Source organism: Stegostoma tigrinum, chromosome 45 (genome assembly GCF_030684315.1).
Source record: "Stegostoma tigrinum isolate sSteTig4 chromosome 45, sSteTig4.hap1, whole genome shotgun sequence".
NCBI classification, from domain to species: domain Eukaryota; kingdom Metazoa; phylum Chordata; class Chondrichthyes; order Orectolobiformes; family Stegostomatidae; genus Stegostoma; species Stegostoma tigrinum.
Window position 1 is genome coordinate 2,923,665 of NC_081398.1, and position 16,845 is coordinate 2,940,509.

General features: G+C 42.1%; 1 protein-coding gene across 1 annotated transcript in view; it reads right to left on the reverse strand.

The window, feature by feature from the left end:
* acap1 (ArfGAP with coiled-coil, ankyrin repeat and PH domains 1) overlaps nt 1-16,845 on the reverse strand; it is a 128,496-nt gene that overhangs the window by 93,213 nt on the left and 18,438 nt on the right. The window contains exon 2 of the mRNA XM_059642632.1: nt 15,535-15,752. Coding sequence (XP_059498615.1) covers nt 15,535-15,587 — 53 coding nt within the window. The 5' untranslated portion in view covers nt 15,588-15,752. The remainder of the gene's footprint in view (nt 1-15,534; nt 15,753-16,845) is intronic.

Sequence of the window (16,845 nt, forward strand, 5' to 3'; positions counted from 1 at the left end):
TTTGCATCGGTATTCACTAAGGAGAGGGACATGACAGATGTTGAGGTTAGAGATATATCTTTGCTTATTCCAGGTCAAATTGACATAAGGAAGGAGGAAGTGTTGGGTATCCTAAAAGACATTAAGGTGGACAAGTCCCCTGGTCCGGATGGGATCTATCCCAGGTTATTCAGGGAAGCGAGAGAGGAAATAGCTGGGGCCTTAACAGATATCTCTGCAGCATCCTTAGACATGGGTGAGGTCCCGGAGGACTGGAGACTTGCTAATGTTGTCCTCTTGTTTAAGAAGGGTAGCAAGGATAATCCAGGTAATTATCAACCGGTGAGCCTGACGTCAGTGGTTGGGAAGCTACTGGAGAAGATACTGAGGGATAGGATCTATTTCCGTTTGCAAGAAAATGGGCTTATCAGTGATAGGCAACATGGTTTTGTGCAGGGAAGGTCATGTCTTACCAACTTAATAGAATTCTTTGAGGATGTGACAAAGTTGATTGATGAAGGAAAGCCTGTAGATGTCATATACATGGACTTCAGTAAGGCGCTTGATAAGATTCCCCATGGCAGGCTGATGGAGAAAGTGAAGTCACACTGGGTCCAGGGTGTGCTAGCTAGATGGATAAAAAAGCTGGCTAGGCAACAGGAGACAGAGAGTAGTAGTAGAAGGGAGTTTCTCAAATTGGAGACCTGTGACTAGTGGTATTCCACAGGGGTCTGTGCTGGGACCAGTGTTTGTGATATACGTAAATGATTTGGAGGAAGGTGTAGGTGGTCTGATCAGCAAGTTTGCAGATGACACTAAGATTGGTGGACTAGCTGATAGTGAAGGGGACTGTCAGAGATTACAGCAGAATGTAGATAGACTGGAGAGTTGGGCAGATAAATGGCAGATGGAGTTAAATCCGGGCAAATGCGAATTGATGCTTTTTGGAAGATCTAATTCAAGGGCAAACTATACAGTAAATGGAAAAGTCTTAGGGAAAATTGATGAACAGAGAGATCTGGGTGTGCAGGTCCATTGTTCCCTGAAGATGACAACGTAGGTCAATAGGGTGGTCAAGAAGGCATATGGCATGCTTTCCTTCATTGGATGGGGTATTGAGTACAAGAGTTGGCAGGTCATGTTGCAGTTGTGTAAGACTTTGGTTCGGCCACATTTAGAGTACTGTGTACATTACCAAAAGGATGTAGACGCTTTGGAGAGGGTGCAGAGGAGGTTCACCAGGATGTTGCCTGGTATGGAGGGTGCTAGCTATGAAGAGAGGTTGAGTACATTAGGATTATTTTCATTAGAAAGATGAAGATTGAGCGGGGACCTGATTGAGGTCTGCAAAATCATGAGGGGTATAGACAGGGTGGATAGCAAAAAGCTTTTTCCCAGAGTGGGGGACTCAATTACTAGGGGTCATGAGTTCAAAGTGAGAGGAGGAAAGTTTAAGGGAGATATGCGTGGAAAGTTCTTTACACAGAGGGTGGTGGGTGCCTGGAACGCATTGCCAGTGGAGGTGGTAGACGCAGACACATTAGCGTCTTTTAAATTTGGACAGGTACATGGATGGGCAGGGAACAAATGGACACAGACCCTTCGAAAATAGATGACAGGTTAGACAGAGGATCTTGATCAGCGCAGGCTTAGAGGGCCGAAGGGCCTGTTCCTGTGCTGTAATTTTCTTTGTTCTTTGTTTGTGGCAGGGTAAGATACTCCAGTCAGAACTTATCTGCTCATCAGTTTCCTTTCCTTCTCCTTTTTCTTTACTTTCCCCACTCTGCAGTACTTGCCCCACCGCCCCCCCCATCCAACTTTTAACTGTATCGCTACCTGAAGGAAGAAGTTGGGTTGCAACCAGAGATCATGCAGAGCTGAACACGTGGGCCGTGTACCGCAGTGGCAGTGGATCCAGTGTGAGCCAAAGCAATGGTAGCAGATCAAGCATGGACTGGAGGATCGAACATAGGCTGGAGGTGGTAGCAGATTAGCCAGTTTGGCGGCAGCTGTCTCAGTTCCTCCCAAGCCCAATTCTTGACAATCAATTCGGAGACCAGAGCGGGTCTTTCTCCCCTCCTGGGTGTCCTGCCATTGGGAGCATCAGCGTCAGTGGTGGGACTGGGCAGGACTCATGGACTGACCTAGATAGGCTGTAGCTGGGACTAGGTGCCTGCTTCGTGACTGAGCATTCCAGGCACATCTATGGAGATGAAGAAGGGCCTAGGCCCGAAACATCAGCCTTCCTGCTCCTTAGATGCTGCTTGGCCTGCTGTGTTTATCCAGCTCCACACCATGTTATGTCCCATCTATGGAGATAGGACTTTGGCTTTTGAGATCTGAACCTTTTTTTTAACCTTTTGACTCGGTTACAAAACTGGAATTAAATATTTAACAAAGATGGCACCAGGAAGTGGCGACTATCTGTACTGTTCACTGTACGCATGTATTTCTATACTTAGTATGTGTGACAATAAAAATCTAAATCAAGATCATAGTTAATGTGTAACTGATTTCAGGGATATCTGGCCATTCCTATGAATGTTCAGATCTGTTCAGATTTTTGTCCTGTTGGCGCTCTGGACACTGCCCCATGAACGCTGCTATGTCGCCATCCAATCCTGGCCACCAGACATAACTTCTTGCCAACATTTTCATTTTGGAAACTCCTGAATGACTGTGGTGGAGTTCAGCTTGGACCTGGTGGCGACCTATGTTCCGGACAATCTCTCTTGCTCCCCATAATAATATGCTGTCCTCTAAGCTAATCTAGTCACACTGGGTGCAGAGAGGTTTAAAGTCTTGTTATGATGCTTCCTTCGCTTTCCAGCCTCCTGATTTCTCTCTCTGCTGTTGCACATAAGGACTGGGTGGGCCTTGTCAATGTACAAAGTGGTTTGGTACCTTTGATAGTCCCTAGACCTTTTGAAAAATGTCTGGGTATTTAATTCACTCTGGCAGCTATCTTCTAATCAGAAAATTTTGAGTGAATCAAGTTGAATGTTCCCCAACCAATTCCACCCCATCAAACTTGAGCCAAAGTGGTAATCAGTGGTAGTTGCATGGACTGCTTCTCATAGGAAACCAGAACCAAAGTTAGACTCCTGTTTATATCTATCAGCCAGACCTTTCTGATTGGCCTAGGTTAGCTACCCCAATCGGGGATCTCCTACTCAATGAAATCCATCTGGTAAACCTTGTTCCAATCACTTCAGCTGTGCGATCAATTTTCATCACATTCAATTCCTCCTTTCCTCTTATTTCAGAAGAAACAACCCATTACAGGTCAGAGAGAGCCCTTTGGATGGATGAGAGATAATGGGAACTGCAGATGCTGGAGAATCCACGATAACAAAGTGTGGAGCTGGATGAACACAGAAGGCCAAGCAGCATCTTAGGAGCACAAAAACTGATGTTTTGTGCCTAGACCCTTCATCAGAAAAGATGGATGTCCAACTTTATGTTCCTCACTGCTATGAGGAAAGATCCTGGCCTTTGTAGGAGAAGATCAGGACTGCTCCTGTGGGGATGCTGAGACACTCATGTCCGGCCAGCTGAATAAATTCTTCATTCCATTCAAGCTGTCACAGTAACCCCAATGTCAGTGTCATTCATTGCACAACACTTCTAACCACTGGCCATGATGTCTCCCCTCTCTCTTATCTTGCAGGTACTGTTGGCATCTCCATTGTCTCCATGGTGAAATGGCACACTCTGCCAGAATGCATCTCCTTGAAGACAAGAAAGTACCAAGGCTTCAGGAATCATCGGCAAGGATGCCTCTTGCACCCACCACCAGCTCAGTTACTGACCACTGAGTGAGAATGTTAGGTTTTGAATGTGTAGGACTAAAATCTAGTGAGCAATCATTGTGACAACTCTGCAGCTTTCTTTTTTTCTTTACTCATTCATGGGATGAGGGCATCACTGGCTAGGCCAACATTTATTGCCCATCCCTAATTGCACCAGAGGTCAGTTAAGAGACAACCATGTTGCTGTGACTCTGGAGTCACATGTACGCCAAATCAGGTAAGGATAGCAGTTTCCTTCATGAAAGGATATCAGTGATTCAGATGGGTTTTTCCAATAATCGTCAATGGATTCACGGTCATCATTAGGCTCTCAATTCCAGCTATTTATTGAATTCAAATTCCACCATCTGACGTGGTGGGATTTGAAGCCCGGTCCCCAAAACATCACCTGGGTCTCTGGATTAATAGTCCAGCGATAATACCACTAGGTTATTGCCTTCCCCAGAGGAAGAAATGGCCCAGGTCACTAGCATTTGGAGGACTGTTGAGACTGGCCATCTGTTCAGCCCAGGCAGGCAAGGTCCTCATAGTGGTGGCAATCAGGAGCTCTGTCCACATGCACAGGGAGGAACAAGAGGGGCTGACATGTATGTGGGACACAATTACACTTATTGCCCAAAGCGTAGGAACATTGGAAGATGGGAACTGAAGAGAGCCGTTCAGCCCATTGAACCCGCCCTGCCATTCTATGTAATCATGGGCTCATTGGAGACTGAAGTACCTTTTACCTGCTCCCATCCCATAAGCCTGTGTGCCAGAAGTTGTAGTAGTGCACTGAGCCATGTGATCCTCTGGCTGACTCCATGGACAGTGTTGGTAGCTACAATGAACAGCTGGGTCTGCTGCTGAGACACATACACCTGCACTCCATTGGACCAAAGGAAAGTTGACAGAGGGTTGACAAACCCAGCGCACACTTGAGGTACCCCTTCTTCACAAGAGGATGAAATCCCACACAGCCCACTCAAAGGTCTCTGCTCAACACACTCAAGAAATGGCCACGCCTTTCTCCTCCACCCTCCCAGCCCCCCTCTCACCCTTAGAAGATCAAACTAAGGAGGATTGAGTTTCCTGTGACAAGAAGACATTTGGTGAGTCTGGACTACCTACACACTAAGGCCTACAGGGTCACCAGAACAAATCTCCAGGGCCAATGGGCTCCTTTACTGAGCAGTGTGCTTCACCTTGGCTGCAAACCAGAGAGTACAGTCAGATGTAGCAGAGAGACAGAAAGAAGAAACCAATTGGAAGAACTTTGGTGGCCTGGGTGACAATGCACTATACATTATTTATTCCATTTTACATAAATGTCAGTGCTCTAACCTTGCACTTGGTTATTTGTCTCCCTCTGTAGTCTGAAACGTAACTATTCCTACATGGGACAGAACCCCTTTGCCACGTAGGGGGCTACAATTGTAAAGGGGGCAACAGTATCTACAAGGGGGGAATACAGTAAAGCATGGATTGGAAGAGGTTCATTCCAGAGAGGTGGGGTTCATTCTCAATCATTTGGTGTTTGAGAGAAATCCAGAAATGTCTTTTGTAATGAATGATCATCCCTACCTTGGGAAAGTACTACAATTAGCTTTATTGTGTTTTCTCTGAGCATCTGAAAACTCAGTATGCAGAAAGAAGGGCATACGTTAAGGCTGAGGTTACAGAAGAAATCAGTGAGCCTTGCAGCGTTTTAAAATAGAAATCCCGGAGACTTGGTATATACCATACAGAGGGGCAGAAAAGGTGGAAAAGTCTGGATAAAGTTGTGGGTTGTGATGAGAAAGCTGATCATTTTTACACTGTGGCAATCGAACTGTTAGGATATATTCCTCAAGGTTAGTTCTGAAGAAGGGTCACAGAACCCGAAACATTGACTGTGTTTTCTCTCCAGAAATGCTGCCAGACATGCTGAGTTTCTAGATCAATTTCTGTTCTTGTTTGTTTCAGATCTCCAACATCTGCAGTCCTAACCCTATCCCTCGCACATAAAAGAGACAGTAGTGAGGAGCAGACTATGGCAGATAAAGGGCTCACTGAATGCAGACACAGTGATATTGATGGATGGGATATGGGTACTTTTCCCAGAGGGCAGTTTTCTTTATTCATTCATGGGTTGAGGGCGTTGCTGGCTAGGCAGCATTTATTGCCCTTCCCTAAATGCCCAGTGGACAGTTAAGTGTCAACCACGTTGCTGTGGGTCTGGAGTCACAGGTAAGGATGGTAGTTTCCTTCCCTAAAGGACATTAGTGAAGCAGATGGGTTTTTCCAACAATCGACAATGGATTCATAGTCATCATTAGACTTAATTCCAGATACTTATTGAATTCAAATTCCACCATCTGCCGTGGTGGGATTCGAACCCAGGTTCCCAGAACATCACCTGGGTCTCTAGATTAACATTCCAGTGATAATACCACTAGGCCATTGCCTCCCCTATGGGATAACACTGACAACTCTGTCCTCAAGAATATGAACAATGACTGAAGGTTTGGTCACTATACATGCCGGTCATATATATGCCAGAGGGGCAGTAAATGGAAGGATAGTCCCATTAAATTGAAAGCAGTGAAAGCCACCAGCAAAAATCAACATTCTCATTTGTGCAAGTTGAGGAAAATAGATTGTCCAAATGAAGTAAAGGTCTAAAGGAAATACAGCATGAGTTCTGAAAATAGGCTTGCAAGTGGACATGGACGCAGGAAAAGGTCACAGCCTGGTGAAAGGAGCTCTGATCATAAAAGGAGGAGACATTGTAGTATGCCAGATTGAGGTAGAAGAGAATGTATTTGGACAAGAACAAGAACCAGAGAACAGACCTGGGATAGAAAGAAGAAGTTTGAGTGGCTATTCCAGATTAGAAGATAAATTGATAAAGGATGCTAAACAGCAAAAAAAATGTTGGAAAGGACTTGGTGTTTAGGCTGAGGTGCAAGATAGGGACCAGTCTTCTGACACAGGGCTGAAGAGGAGTCATAACTTATTTGAAATATTAACCCTGTTTCTCTAGCCACTGATTCAGCCAGGCCTGCTGAGTTTTTTCATCATCTTCTCTGTTTAAGTCTTATGACATAGATGGATGTGGACAGTAAACATATTTGGTGATGATTCATAGAAGGTTAAAATTAGACCAGTGGCTTGGAGTTTTGAAGAAAGACTTGGTGATCAAAATATCAGAGCCATGCAGCACAAAAAGTGAGCCTGAAGTCTTTCTTCAAGCTCTATTAGCAACATATTCCTAGAAATATAAAACAAATGATATGAATGTGCACTGGATCTTTGTACAGTTTGATTAAAAAAACACTTCCCTTAGGGTTCTTCTGGTGCAACATTAGTATTTCTACTTCTGAGCCATACTAATGCCCTGTACAGTTGGAACAGTTCTTCCTTACTTGTTTATTCCACCCACTCTTCTACAATAAAAGGCAATACTTAATTTGTCTTCCAAAGGCTAGCCTTTTCTCTGCCTTGTGGAACACTGATATCCTCACTACTGAGCATTGTGAAGCTGTGAAATTTCACTTCAAGGCTTGGTGGTGGGGTAAAACCTGTCAACATTCAAGATTAGAGAAGAACAAAAAGTTACTTTTGCACAAAGCCTTTCACCATTCATAACCACGTAAAGCACATTCCAACCCAGGTTTTTGGTTCTAGAAGTAGACGTCGATTTAGAAAATATGGCACCTCAATCTCTGTGTACTGCAAAATTCTGCATTCTCTCCGCTTTCTTATCTTGCATCAACATGAAGGTGTTGATGCAATGGTAATATCACTGGTCTAGTAAGCCAGAACGCCCGGCTAATGTCCTGGGAATGTAGATTCAAATCCGACCATGACAGTTGGTAAAACTTGAAATCAATTTAAAGAAAATGTGGAGTAAAGAGCTGGCTGAATAGTGACCTTGTAACTACTACCAATTGGAAAACACAGATGGTTCACTGCTATTTTGGGAAGGAAATCTGCCATCTTTATCTGGTCTGGCCTATATGTGATTCCAGACTCACATCAATGTGGTTGCCTCTGAGCTGCCCTCTGGGCAGTAAATGCTGGCCTAGCTAGTGGCACCCACATTCTTTGAATGAACTTTCTTGAAAAATCACACGATATATTCAGATTCAATTTTTTTACCCATAACTATCTTATCCAAATTCCTTTGTAGACTCTTTGTAATCTCATTTATTTTTATATCTGTCTTATCAAATTTGGCTACAATGTAGTTTGTCCTTTCATGAAGTCATGAACATAGATTGTACCATTACAGATGTGTGGCACTCCACCAGTTATAGTTTGCCAAGTTGAACATTACTTATTTATCCCTACTTTCTGGTTCCTGTCAATTAGATAATCCTCTGTCACACTTCTCTATTACCCCCCAAACCATGAGTTCTTGTCTTGTGTTGTAACATTTCACGTGGCACCTTATTGAATATATTTTGGAAATCGAAACATACTTCTACAGGTTCCCTTTTGTCCACTGTCATAATAATGGATTTCATCACTTTCCCAAAACTGGTCAAACTACAGACTAACTGGCCTATAGTTGCCCATCCTTTTGTTTTCTTTCTTTCTTGAAAAGAAGTGTTACATATGTAGTTTTCCAGTCCACTGCGATCTTTCCAGAATCTGTGGAGTTTCGGCAGATTACAAGCAATGCATTCGCAAACTCTGGAGACACTTCTTTAAGATATAGGCCATCTAGTCCTGGGAACTTATCAGAGTTTAGTACTATTAGTATTACTGACAAATTTTCTCTAGTGATAGTAATAAAATTCTTCCCTCCATCTTACCTGTTCACTTTATGCTAATGTTGGGATGCTTTTTGTGTCTTCTACCATGAAGACAGATCCAAAATGCCATTAAAAAAGGAACAAATCTCAGCCACATAAACTAAGGTATTTAATTGACACAGACAGTCAAAAGAAGAGAAGGCCTTGATTTACTGATAATTCTGTCCTCAGGATGTGATGAATATGCTGTTGTTTAAGGACAAAATTAGCAATTTGAAAACCACAAGTGAATAAGGCCTTGCTGACAGGAAATCAGTTTTACTGCGACTGCCTTAATCCCAGAGTTCAATGTGCTTAGTACTGCTGCCTAAATGTGCCAGGGACCCGGGTTTGATTACAGTCTTTGGTGGCTGTCTGTGTGGAGTTTGCATGTTCTCCCTGTGCCTGTGTGGGTTTTGGCCTGGTGCTCCAGTTTCCTCCCACAGTCCAAAGGAGTGCAGGTTAGGTGAATTAGCCATGGTAAATGTGGGTTACAGGGATAGGGTGTGAGGGTGGGTCTGGATGGGATGCTCTTTGGAGGGTCAGTGCATACTCGATTGGCAGAATGCCTCTTCCTGCACTGTAGGGATTCTATGTGCTCCAGCTGAGTCTGCTGCAATATTCTCGGTGCTGAGGCATGGAGCTGAGGCGCATAAGCAAGCAAGATTCGGTGCTGTGTATTCTCATTTCAGTTTAGGTGATCATTCCATTGCAACTTTTGCCCTCAATTTCACCTTGCACAACCCTGAAGAATAAGCTTCTACTCTTGGCTACTGTCAGTAATTTCTGCCTGCAAAAGGAATAAATTTGTGGGTGAGGGGGGATTAGTCTCAGTACTTTCACACTGGACATGCATTTCAACTCTTACCAATCATGCTGTTAAGGCTCCAAATCAATTGTTATTTGAACAGTGTAGTCTCAGCTCCGATAAATTGATACTAACTGATGAAGCTATCAAGAACTCAATACATTACACATTGGCTGAATTACTTCCCACTCAGTAAACTCCTATTCTTTGCTAAGCTCCCCAGCTTCAGTGAGGCTGGGCTCTGCTTTGTGGAACACTGATGCTGCTCACTACTGAGTATTGTGGAGCTGTGAAATTTCACTTCAAATGTTCACAATATGATTAATCATTCAAAATCAGAGGAAAAGGAAGAGTTGCCTTTACACAAAGCCTTCCACCGCTTCAGAACTTCCTAAAACACTTTCCAATCAAGTTTTTGGTTCTTCTGTTGAAGTCTATTAAAGAAATGTGGCAGTTAATATATACACAGCAAGCTTCCATACAATGATTACTAAATAAATTGCTTTGTAACTGATATTGTCTGATGGATAAATATTGGTCTCTGGACAACAGGAGAATTGCTCTGCTTTTCACCCATCAGTGACCATAGGCTGTCTTATATTTACCTAAGAAGGCAGACAATGCCTTACTTTTCATCCAAAAGGTAGCACCTACAGGAGTACAGAGCACCCTCAGCAATGCACGGTGTATGTCAACCTGGATTGTGTAGTTATCTGTCTAGGTGGAACTTGAATTTATAACCTTTTGATTCAGAGGGGAGATGTGTACTCACTGAAAAAGTATGGTTATAACTCACTCAGAGATTTTTTCAATAGCTAGTTTACTGATGTTATGACCTTACTTTTCTTTCTATTAGATTAAAAACCAGAGGGGAAAATGATACAAGCTGAGGGAACAGCAAGCCTAAATTTGAAAGGAGTTGCTGTCACTCTTGGAAAGGAATGAACAATAGATATCTGTCATTCAGAACAAAAAATTCACCATACCTGCATTAATGGAAATAATGGCACAACTCCCATTGCTTCTGTCAAAGTGCAAAAAAGGCAGTCTGTGGTTTTTCTGCTGAAGCACTGCAGTGTATCTTGCAACATCCTGTGATTGAATCTGTGTGACACAAACAGTACAACTCCCAGCCATACTTGGTTGAATGCAAGCCACCACAGACCATTACCAGCATACAACCCTCCATAGCAGAGTTCCAGTCAGACCACGATCACAATGATAAAGGAGATTGTAGGGGTGGGTGGAGAATGTGCTGATCACCCCATCTATGTTCAACTTCTAATAAAATTCCTTCTGCTCTTCTTCAAAAGGCATTCCTTTCATCCTTCTTGGGGTATCATACTGCACATTTGCTGCAAAGGGTGATGTTTACTGACTAAACAAATAGTGAATTGTTGTAAAGCCAAGGCCACATTTTCTCTTCTTTACACTGTTCGCTTTTCTTAGCTGAGGATAAGGGGCAAAAAGCCTGGGTAATTTTCCTTCTTCCACTTCCATGAGTGCTGTTCTGCCTGTACTCCATCTCAGCTATGTTCAAATTACTGCACAGAAATTATGTTCTATATCTGGGATCTTTCAGTCAAATGCTCTCTAATTACCTCCTTAACTGTTTCACTTCATGGTCATGGAGATACTGAAACATAGGAAAACTGCTATTGAGCAAGTAGTTAATTAACTCAGCAAGCGTGTTCATTTTCTAGTTGAGCATCGGAAAGCATGTCGCAATGGAAATAAGTGTCAGGTGACCAATTATGGAACCAAGAGAGTGGGGTGGTGGGAGGCAGGATGTCACATGATTTGGCCTCCAGGAATATACCTGGCCAGAGTTGCCAACGTAGTTACATTAGGCACAACACTGATTTACTGCAAATTTTGGGTGCAGAAGACATAATTCGCAGTGTGCCCACACCTGTTCAAATTGTGATTGGTAAACAAAAAACAATATTCACCTAATCAGCTCTCAAAATAAGTATGGCACCAGTGTCTAGGCATCTAGCACTGATGTCCTCTTTCCAACCCTGCACACAGAAGGAGGATAAACAGCACCATTCCTGCATTAGTGGAAACAATGACATAACTCCCACTGCTTCTGTTGTATTGCAGTTACACTGTTGTATGTAGCTGCAGACACCTGCTTATAGAAAGAATATTAGAGCTAGAAAGAGCAAGTGTGTTAACTTACCAAGATAATGCAGGGATGAAAATCCCTGGTTACAAAAGAAAGAATTCTTAGAATTAAAAATGACACAGCACAAAATATGGAATTTTGGCTCATTATGCCTGTGCTTAACATCTGAAATTAAAACAGAAAATGCTGGAGAAACTCAACGGGTCTGGCAGCATCAATGGAGAGAAAGACAATTAACATTTCAAGACTGGAATGACATTTCAGGGTTCTTTGAATCAATAAGCTAATCTGTTTTCGTAATGCTGGTTGAGAGATTAAATATTGTTCTGCTCTCTTCCCATAACTCTCCATCATCCTAATAAGAAATCTCACTGCCCTACTCTCTCCTCATAGTCTTGTATCAATCCAATCCAAGGCAAAACCCACTGACCCCCCCCTCAAAGTCTTGTATCAATTCCAAGCTAATCACACTGTCTCATTCTGTCCTCATAGTACTATACTGTATTATTTTAGCCTAATCCCTCTAACCTCCCACTCTTCATAGATTTTATCAATGCAAAACTAATCCAGCTGGCATGTCTGACAATTCTGCCTCAATCTAAAATTAATTCCATTGTCCCAAACTCCTTGCACCCTTGCATAAATTTCAAACTATTCTCACATTCACCTGCTCACCCCATATCCCTGTATTAATACAAAACTTATGCCACCACCATTTATCTCCTCATGATCCTGTGTCAATCTAAAAGCAATCCCACTGTCCTGTCACTTTTCAAATAGTCCTGCGTCAATACAAAAAGTGAATTCCATGTGTGTGCTCTCTTCAAAGCTCTGAATTATTCCTACTGCCTTTCTCTCTGCCTTCTTCTCTGTGTGTTTGAAATTTTTATGTGGTTATGTCCTCAATCTTCCCTAACCACTCTTCCCTAGCCTCTCTTACTTGCAATTTCCAGTTGGTGGTCCCTCATCATGGATTTCGCCAGAACAATAAACAAATCTCCCAAGTTAATAAGTGAAAAGCAGCTACTAAATTTCCTTTGGCCTCTGCTCCAGCAAAAACTATTCCAGTACCTCCAAAGGGAAGTGAATAATTACTGGAGAAAACAATTGGAGGCTATGGGAGAATGGTTGGGGGAATTGGGAGTAACTGGCTGACTATTTCATAGAACTACATAATTAATTCACTCACCCACTCTTTCTTCATGGAACTATACATTTTTTTCCCCTTCAACATTCCAAACCATGACAGCTTATTGTATAAATCAACATTTCCTGAGGTCATCTTTGGTTCTTTTGCCCATCACCCTTCCTTTCATCATGAACTCTTCTAGCAGTGATAACTGTGATTTTAAAAGGATTACCATAACTTCTTTGCTTTTACATTTGATTTCCACATTAATAATGTTAAAGATCTCATTTTATTTCAATAGCCTTCTCAACCAGACCTAACAAAAACAAAGTTGCTGGAAAAGCTCAGCAGGTCTGGCAGTATCTGTGGTGGAGAAAACACAGTTAACGTTTCAGGTCCGGTGACCCTTCCTCAAAACAGAACCAGACCTGCCATCTTCCAAGATTTCATTACAGTACCAAATCTCTTAGTTTCTGCATTCCCTGTAAAATTGTACCTTTTAGTTCATATTGCCTAACTTTAGTCTGCCTATCAAAGTGAATAATATCTCCTTTCTCTGCATTAAATTTCACTTGCAATGTGGTCTCCTAATATCTGTTAATATCTACTTCCATGTTGACCATAGTGAAGCTACAAAGAGAAGTGGGCCAGAGATGAATAAATGGTGTTGATTTGTAGATCAACCATGACCTAATTTTATGGTACAGTAGGCTTAACGAACAAGAGTTACCTTCTTCTGTCCCTAATGTTTCTAGAATTAATTAAATGTGTTTACCAGATCTTGCTTCCACTCCTGTCTGAAGTACATAACCAAAGTAATGTTGATTTATTTACGTTTGAGTACATTCATTGATTCTCTGCTTATTTAGTTGCAATCACAGATAGAATATTCCAGCAAAGAAGATGTCACAGAGCCTTTCGGTCAGGTTATTAGTGTGATGTCCCCTGCTGTTCTTCAGGTTCTTTCCTGTTTCCGTGGTTTGGATGTACCAGTAACTTCTATTGTAAGCAGCTAATTTGAAAGAAGGTTTCATTGCTGACAATGGGATAATAATCGGTAAGGTCCCAATCTTATCCAAAGTGACTGCCTACAAGTCCATTTCATCAGGAGAGTGTCCTGAATGTGACACACATCTTAATGTTGTCCGCCTTCAGAGCCATTGTCTGCTTGTTAGGATCGCCTGACTCTTATTCCAGACCATTATTCCAGATCTCATGCACTTTGAGGACTGTTGTACTAACACCAAAGAAGCTGATGCTACCCTCACTTAGTTTAGTTTATCAGCCAAGTTGAGATGTCAGGATGGGCCCACTGGTGTACACCACCAGCTGCTTGGAGGCATAGACGGAGCTGGGTCAGCTGTATCTACATTCACAACCAGAGTGTGCAGCCAGAAATTACCCATTTCTATCACTGACATAGTGCCAACAAATCTTTTAAGTTCAGCTGACAGGACAAATGGGACCTTGGTTCAACATCTCATTTGAAAAGTGACACTTGTGACAGTGCAACTGTGATTGTCAGTCTGATTCTTTGTGCTCAGGTTTTTGGAGTATGATTTGAACCCAGAAACTAGGGTGCACCAAATGAGCCATGAGTGAGAAGCTCAAAAAATTGAAAAGGTAAACAGGTAAGGAGTTCCACACATTTTAAGCTAAAATAGAAGCCAATGCATTGATGAGGAAGACTGCACAGGATGGTCTAATTGCAGTTTTGGACAAAAAATGTGTTCATAGCAGTGCTAACAAAAGGAAGACTGATCAAATAGGGAAAAAAGAGGAAAAAACTTGTACTTTCATAGCATCTTTCACTACTTAAGGATGACTCAAAGCCCTTCGAACTAATACACCATTTTTGAAACATGGCCACTCATTTAAATAATGATTTGCATAAAGTAAGATCCTGCAAACAACAACGAGATAACCGAAACGTCAGCTCTTGTGCTCCTACGATGTTGCTTGGCCTGCTGTGTTCATCTAGCTTCACATTTTGTTATAACGAGATAATGAATTAATTCCTTGTTTTCAGGTGTTGATTGAAGGAGAAATATTGGCCAAGGACAACATGGAATGAATCCCCTTCTCTTCCAGTAGTGTCCCAACATCACTAATCTCATCTGATAGGGCATACAGGATCTCAGTCTAACAGCTCAGCCAAAGGACAATATTTCTGACAATACAGAATATGAGAAAGGAGTGACAGGTTTTGTCTGGCAGGCAGAACAAGCTTTTGACCAACAGCACAATCTTGAGTGGATTCACAAATTACAACCTAGACCAATTTGTGACACTTCCATCAATTTCTTCAAACAAGTTAATGCAATGAAAGATATTAGGCAACAAAAAAACCAGGTGGAAGTATTAAGTTTTCACTGCGTAGTGGATAACAGCTTCTTTTATTTCTAACACAGTACAGCAAACTATTGTCAAAATTTAGTATTCAAGTCTTTCAAAGAGACAGATTGATTGATTAACTACCTTAAGTGCTGTAGGTATTAATGTAGGTATTACTAATCAACCTGTTCAGAGATGCTCCACATCTGGATCAGTGGACTTGAACTCGGTAGTGTAGAGGTATGGACTTTACCACTATGCAACAAGAACCGTCTCCTTCTGTACACTATTATTCTAAGAGGTCAGAGAACCAATGCTTAACTTCTTCTCATGTTTGATCATCTGAACCAAAAGGAGGTTTATGCAAGTGATTAGTTTAAAACCAATGAATTTGTGGATCTTAGTACAATTTGGTTTAAATTGTTTAAAATAATTTTGGAATTATGGGTCAAGAAACAATTTAGTAAGCAGCACTTCATGAAAAGAGTGTAGCAGACAGTAGAGATGGTGGGTTATGTTGCGACATACATCTTCCAAAATATCAACCTTTTAACCTGAGACTGAATATGACTTGGTCCTACCTGAACTTTAAGGAGTCCTTCAGACACTCCTCGAAGTCCACAGAGATGGTCATCTCGGTCAGCTGATGTGGGGATGAAGAGGCAACAGAAATGATCTTCTGCCTTTAATTATACCCATACATCTTCACCAGAGAAAGGCTTCAAATGTGTATTCAAGACAGTTGAATTTCTTGCAAGAGGAAGGGTAGTGTAGGCGGAACAGGGCTGGTAACCACATCCTGGAAAGTACAGAATTAATTTAGTAAAACAGCAGAAACCATTTTTAGATAGAACAAAGAGACTGCCATCTACTGAACCCTCTGTGGAAATCAGCTAGTCATTTTGGAGTTTACTGCACCAGAGTCTAGTTAGTCAACTTTCTTCTCCAAACTCATTTGAATGAATGATGTCAGTACTGGGAGACTGGGAACAGGGTCAACAAACAACACCCACTGAGAAGGTACAGCGCAGGTTGTAATCAGAGGAAAAGCCCCTCAAGAGACAAAAAAAACTGCATATGCTGTAATCCAAGGGAGACAAACAGGAGGCTGGAAGAACACAGCAGGGCAGGCAGCATCTGGAGGAAAGGAGCAGTCACCACTCTTTGCTCCTGCACCTTCCGGAAGGAACTTGACACCCCAACATTTACCATTCTCAAGTGTCTTGGGACCATATCTACAGCCCTCAGATCTTCAAAGTGGTACTCTGGTTATTCATGAGAAATGTACTGAGAATAGGCCCGTTCCCTAGTCTAATCTTCACTGTTCCTAATATCCACTGTTTCTGGTTCCAGATATCAGGGCCTCCAAATCCGATTTCAGTGGAGCAGATGAAAATGCGCTAATCTCAACCTGCCCCAATTCCATCTGCGATAATTAGAAATGTGGCTTTCAAGGAGAGGATTTGAGATTCCTTCCTGTTTCTGGCATTTTTGCTGCAATGTAGGTGTTCAGTCTCATACTCCTGTCATTTCGCTAGCCAGGTATGGAGACCAACTCTTCATGGATCAGTCCCTGGGCTCACCATGATGGCCACCCAAAGAGCCCAGACAGAGAGCAGAAAAGGGGTATTTGACCAAGCTGCCCACCTGCTTTAATTCTGTAGCTATGTCAGTGTTCACTTGTCCAGAATAGGAGGGCATAGTAGATTTAATAAACAGAATTATTTGATAAGTTTCTGCAGTTAACTTTATTGATTGATTGATTTATTGTTGCATGCACAAAAGTACAGTGAAAAGCTTTGTTTACAAGCAGTACATGCAGATTATAGTAAGCAAGGATGTATAGGTCAGAGATTATAAAAAGACTTAGACAGAGACTTACAGGTTACATT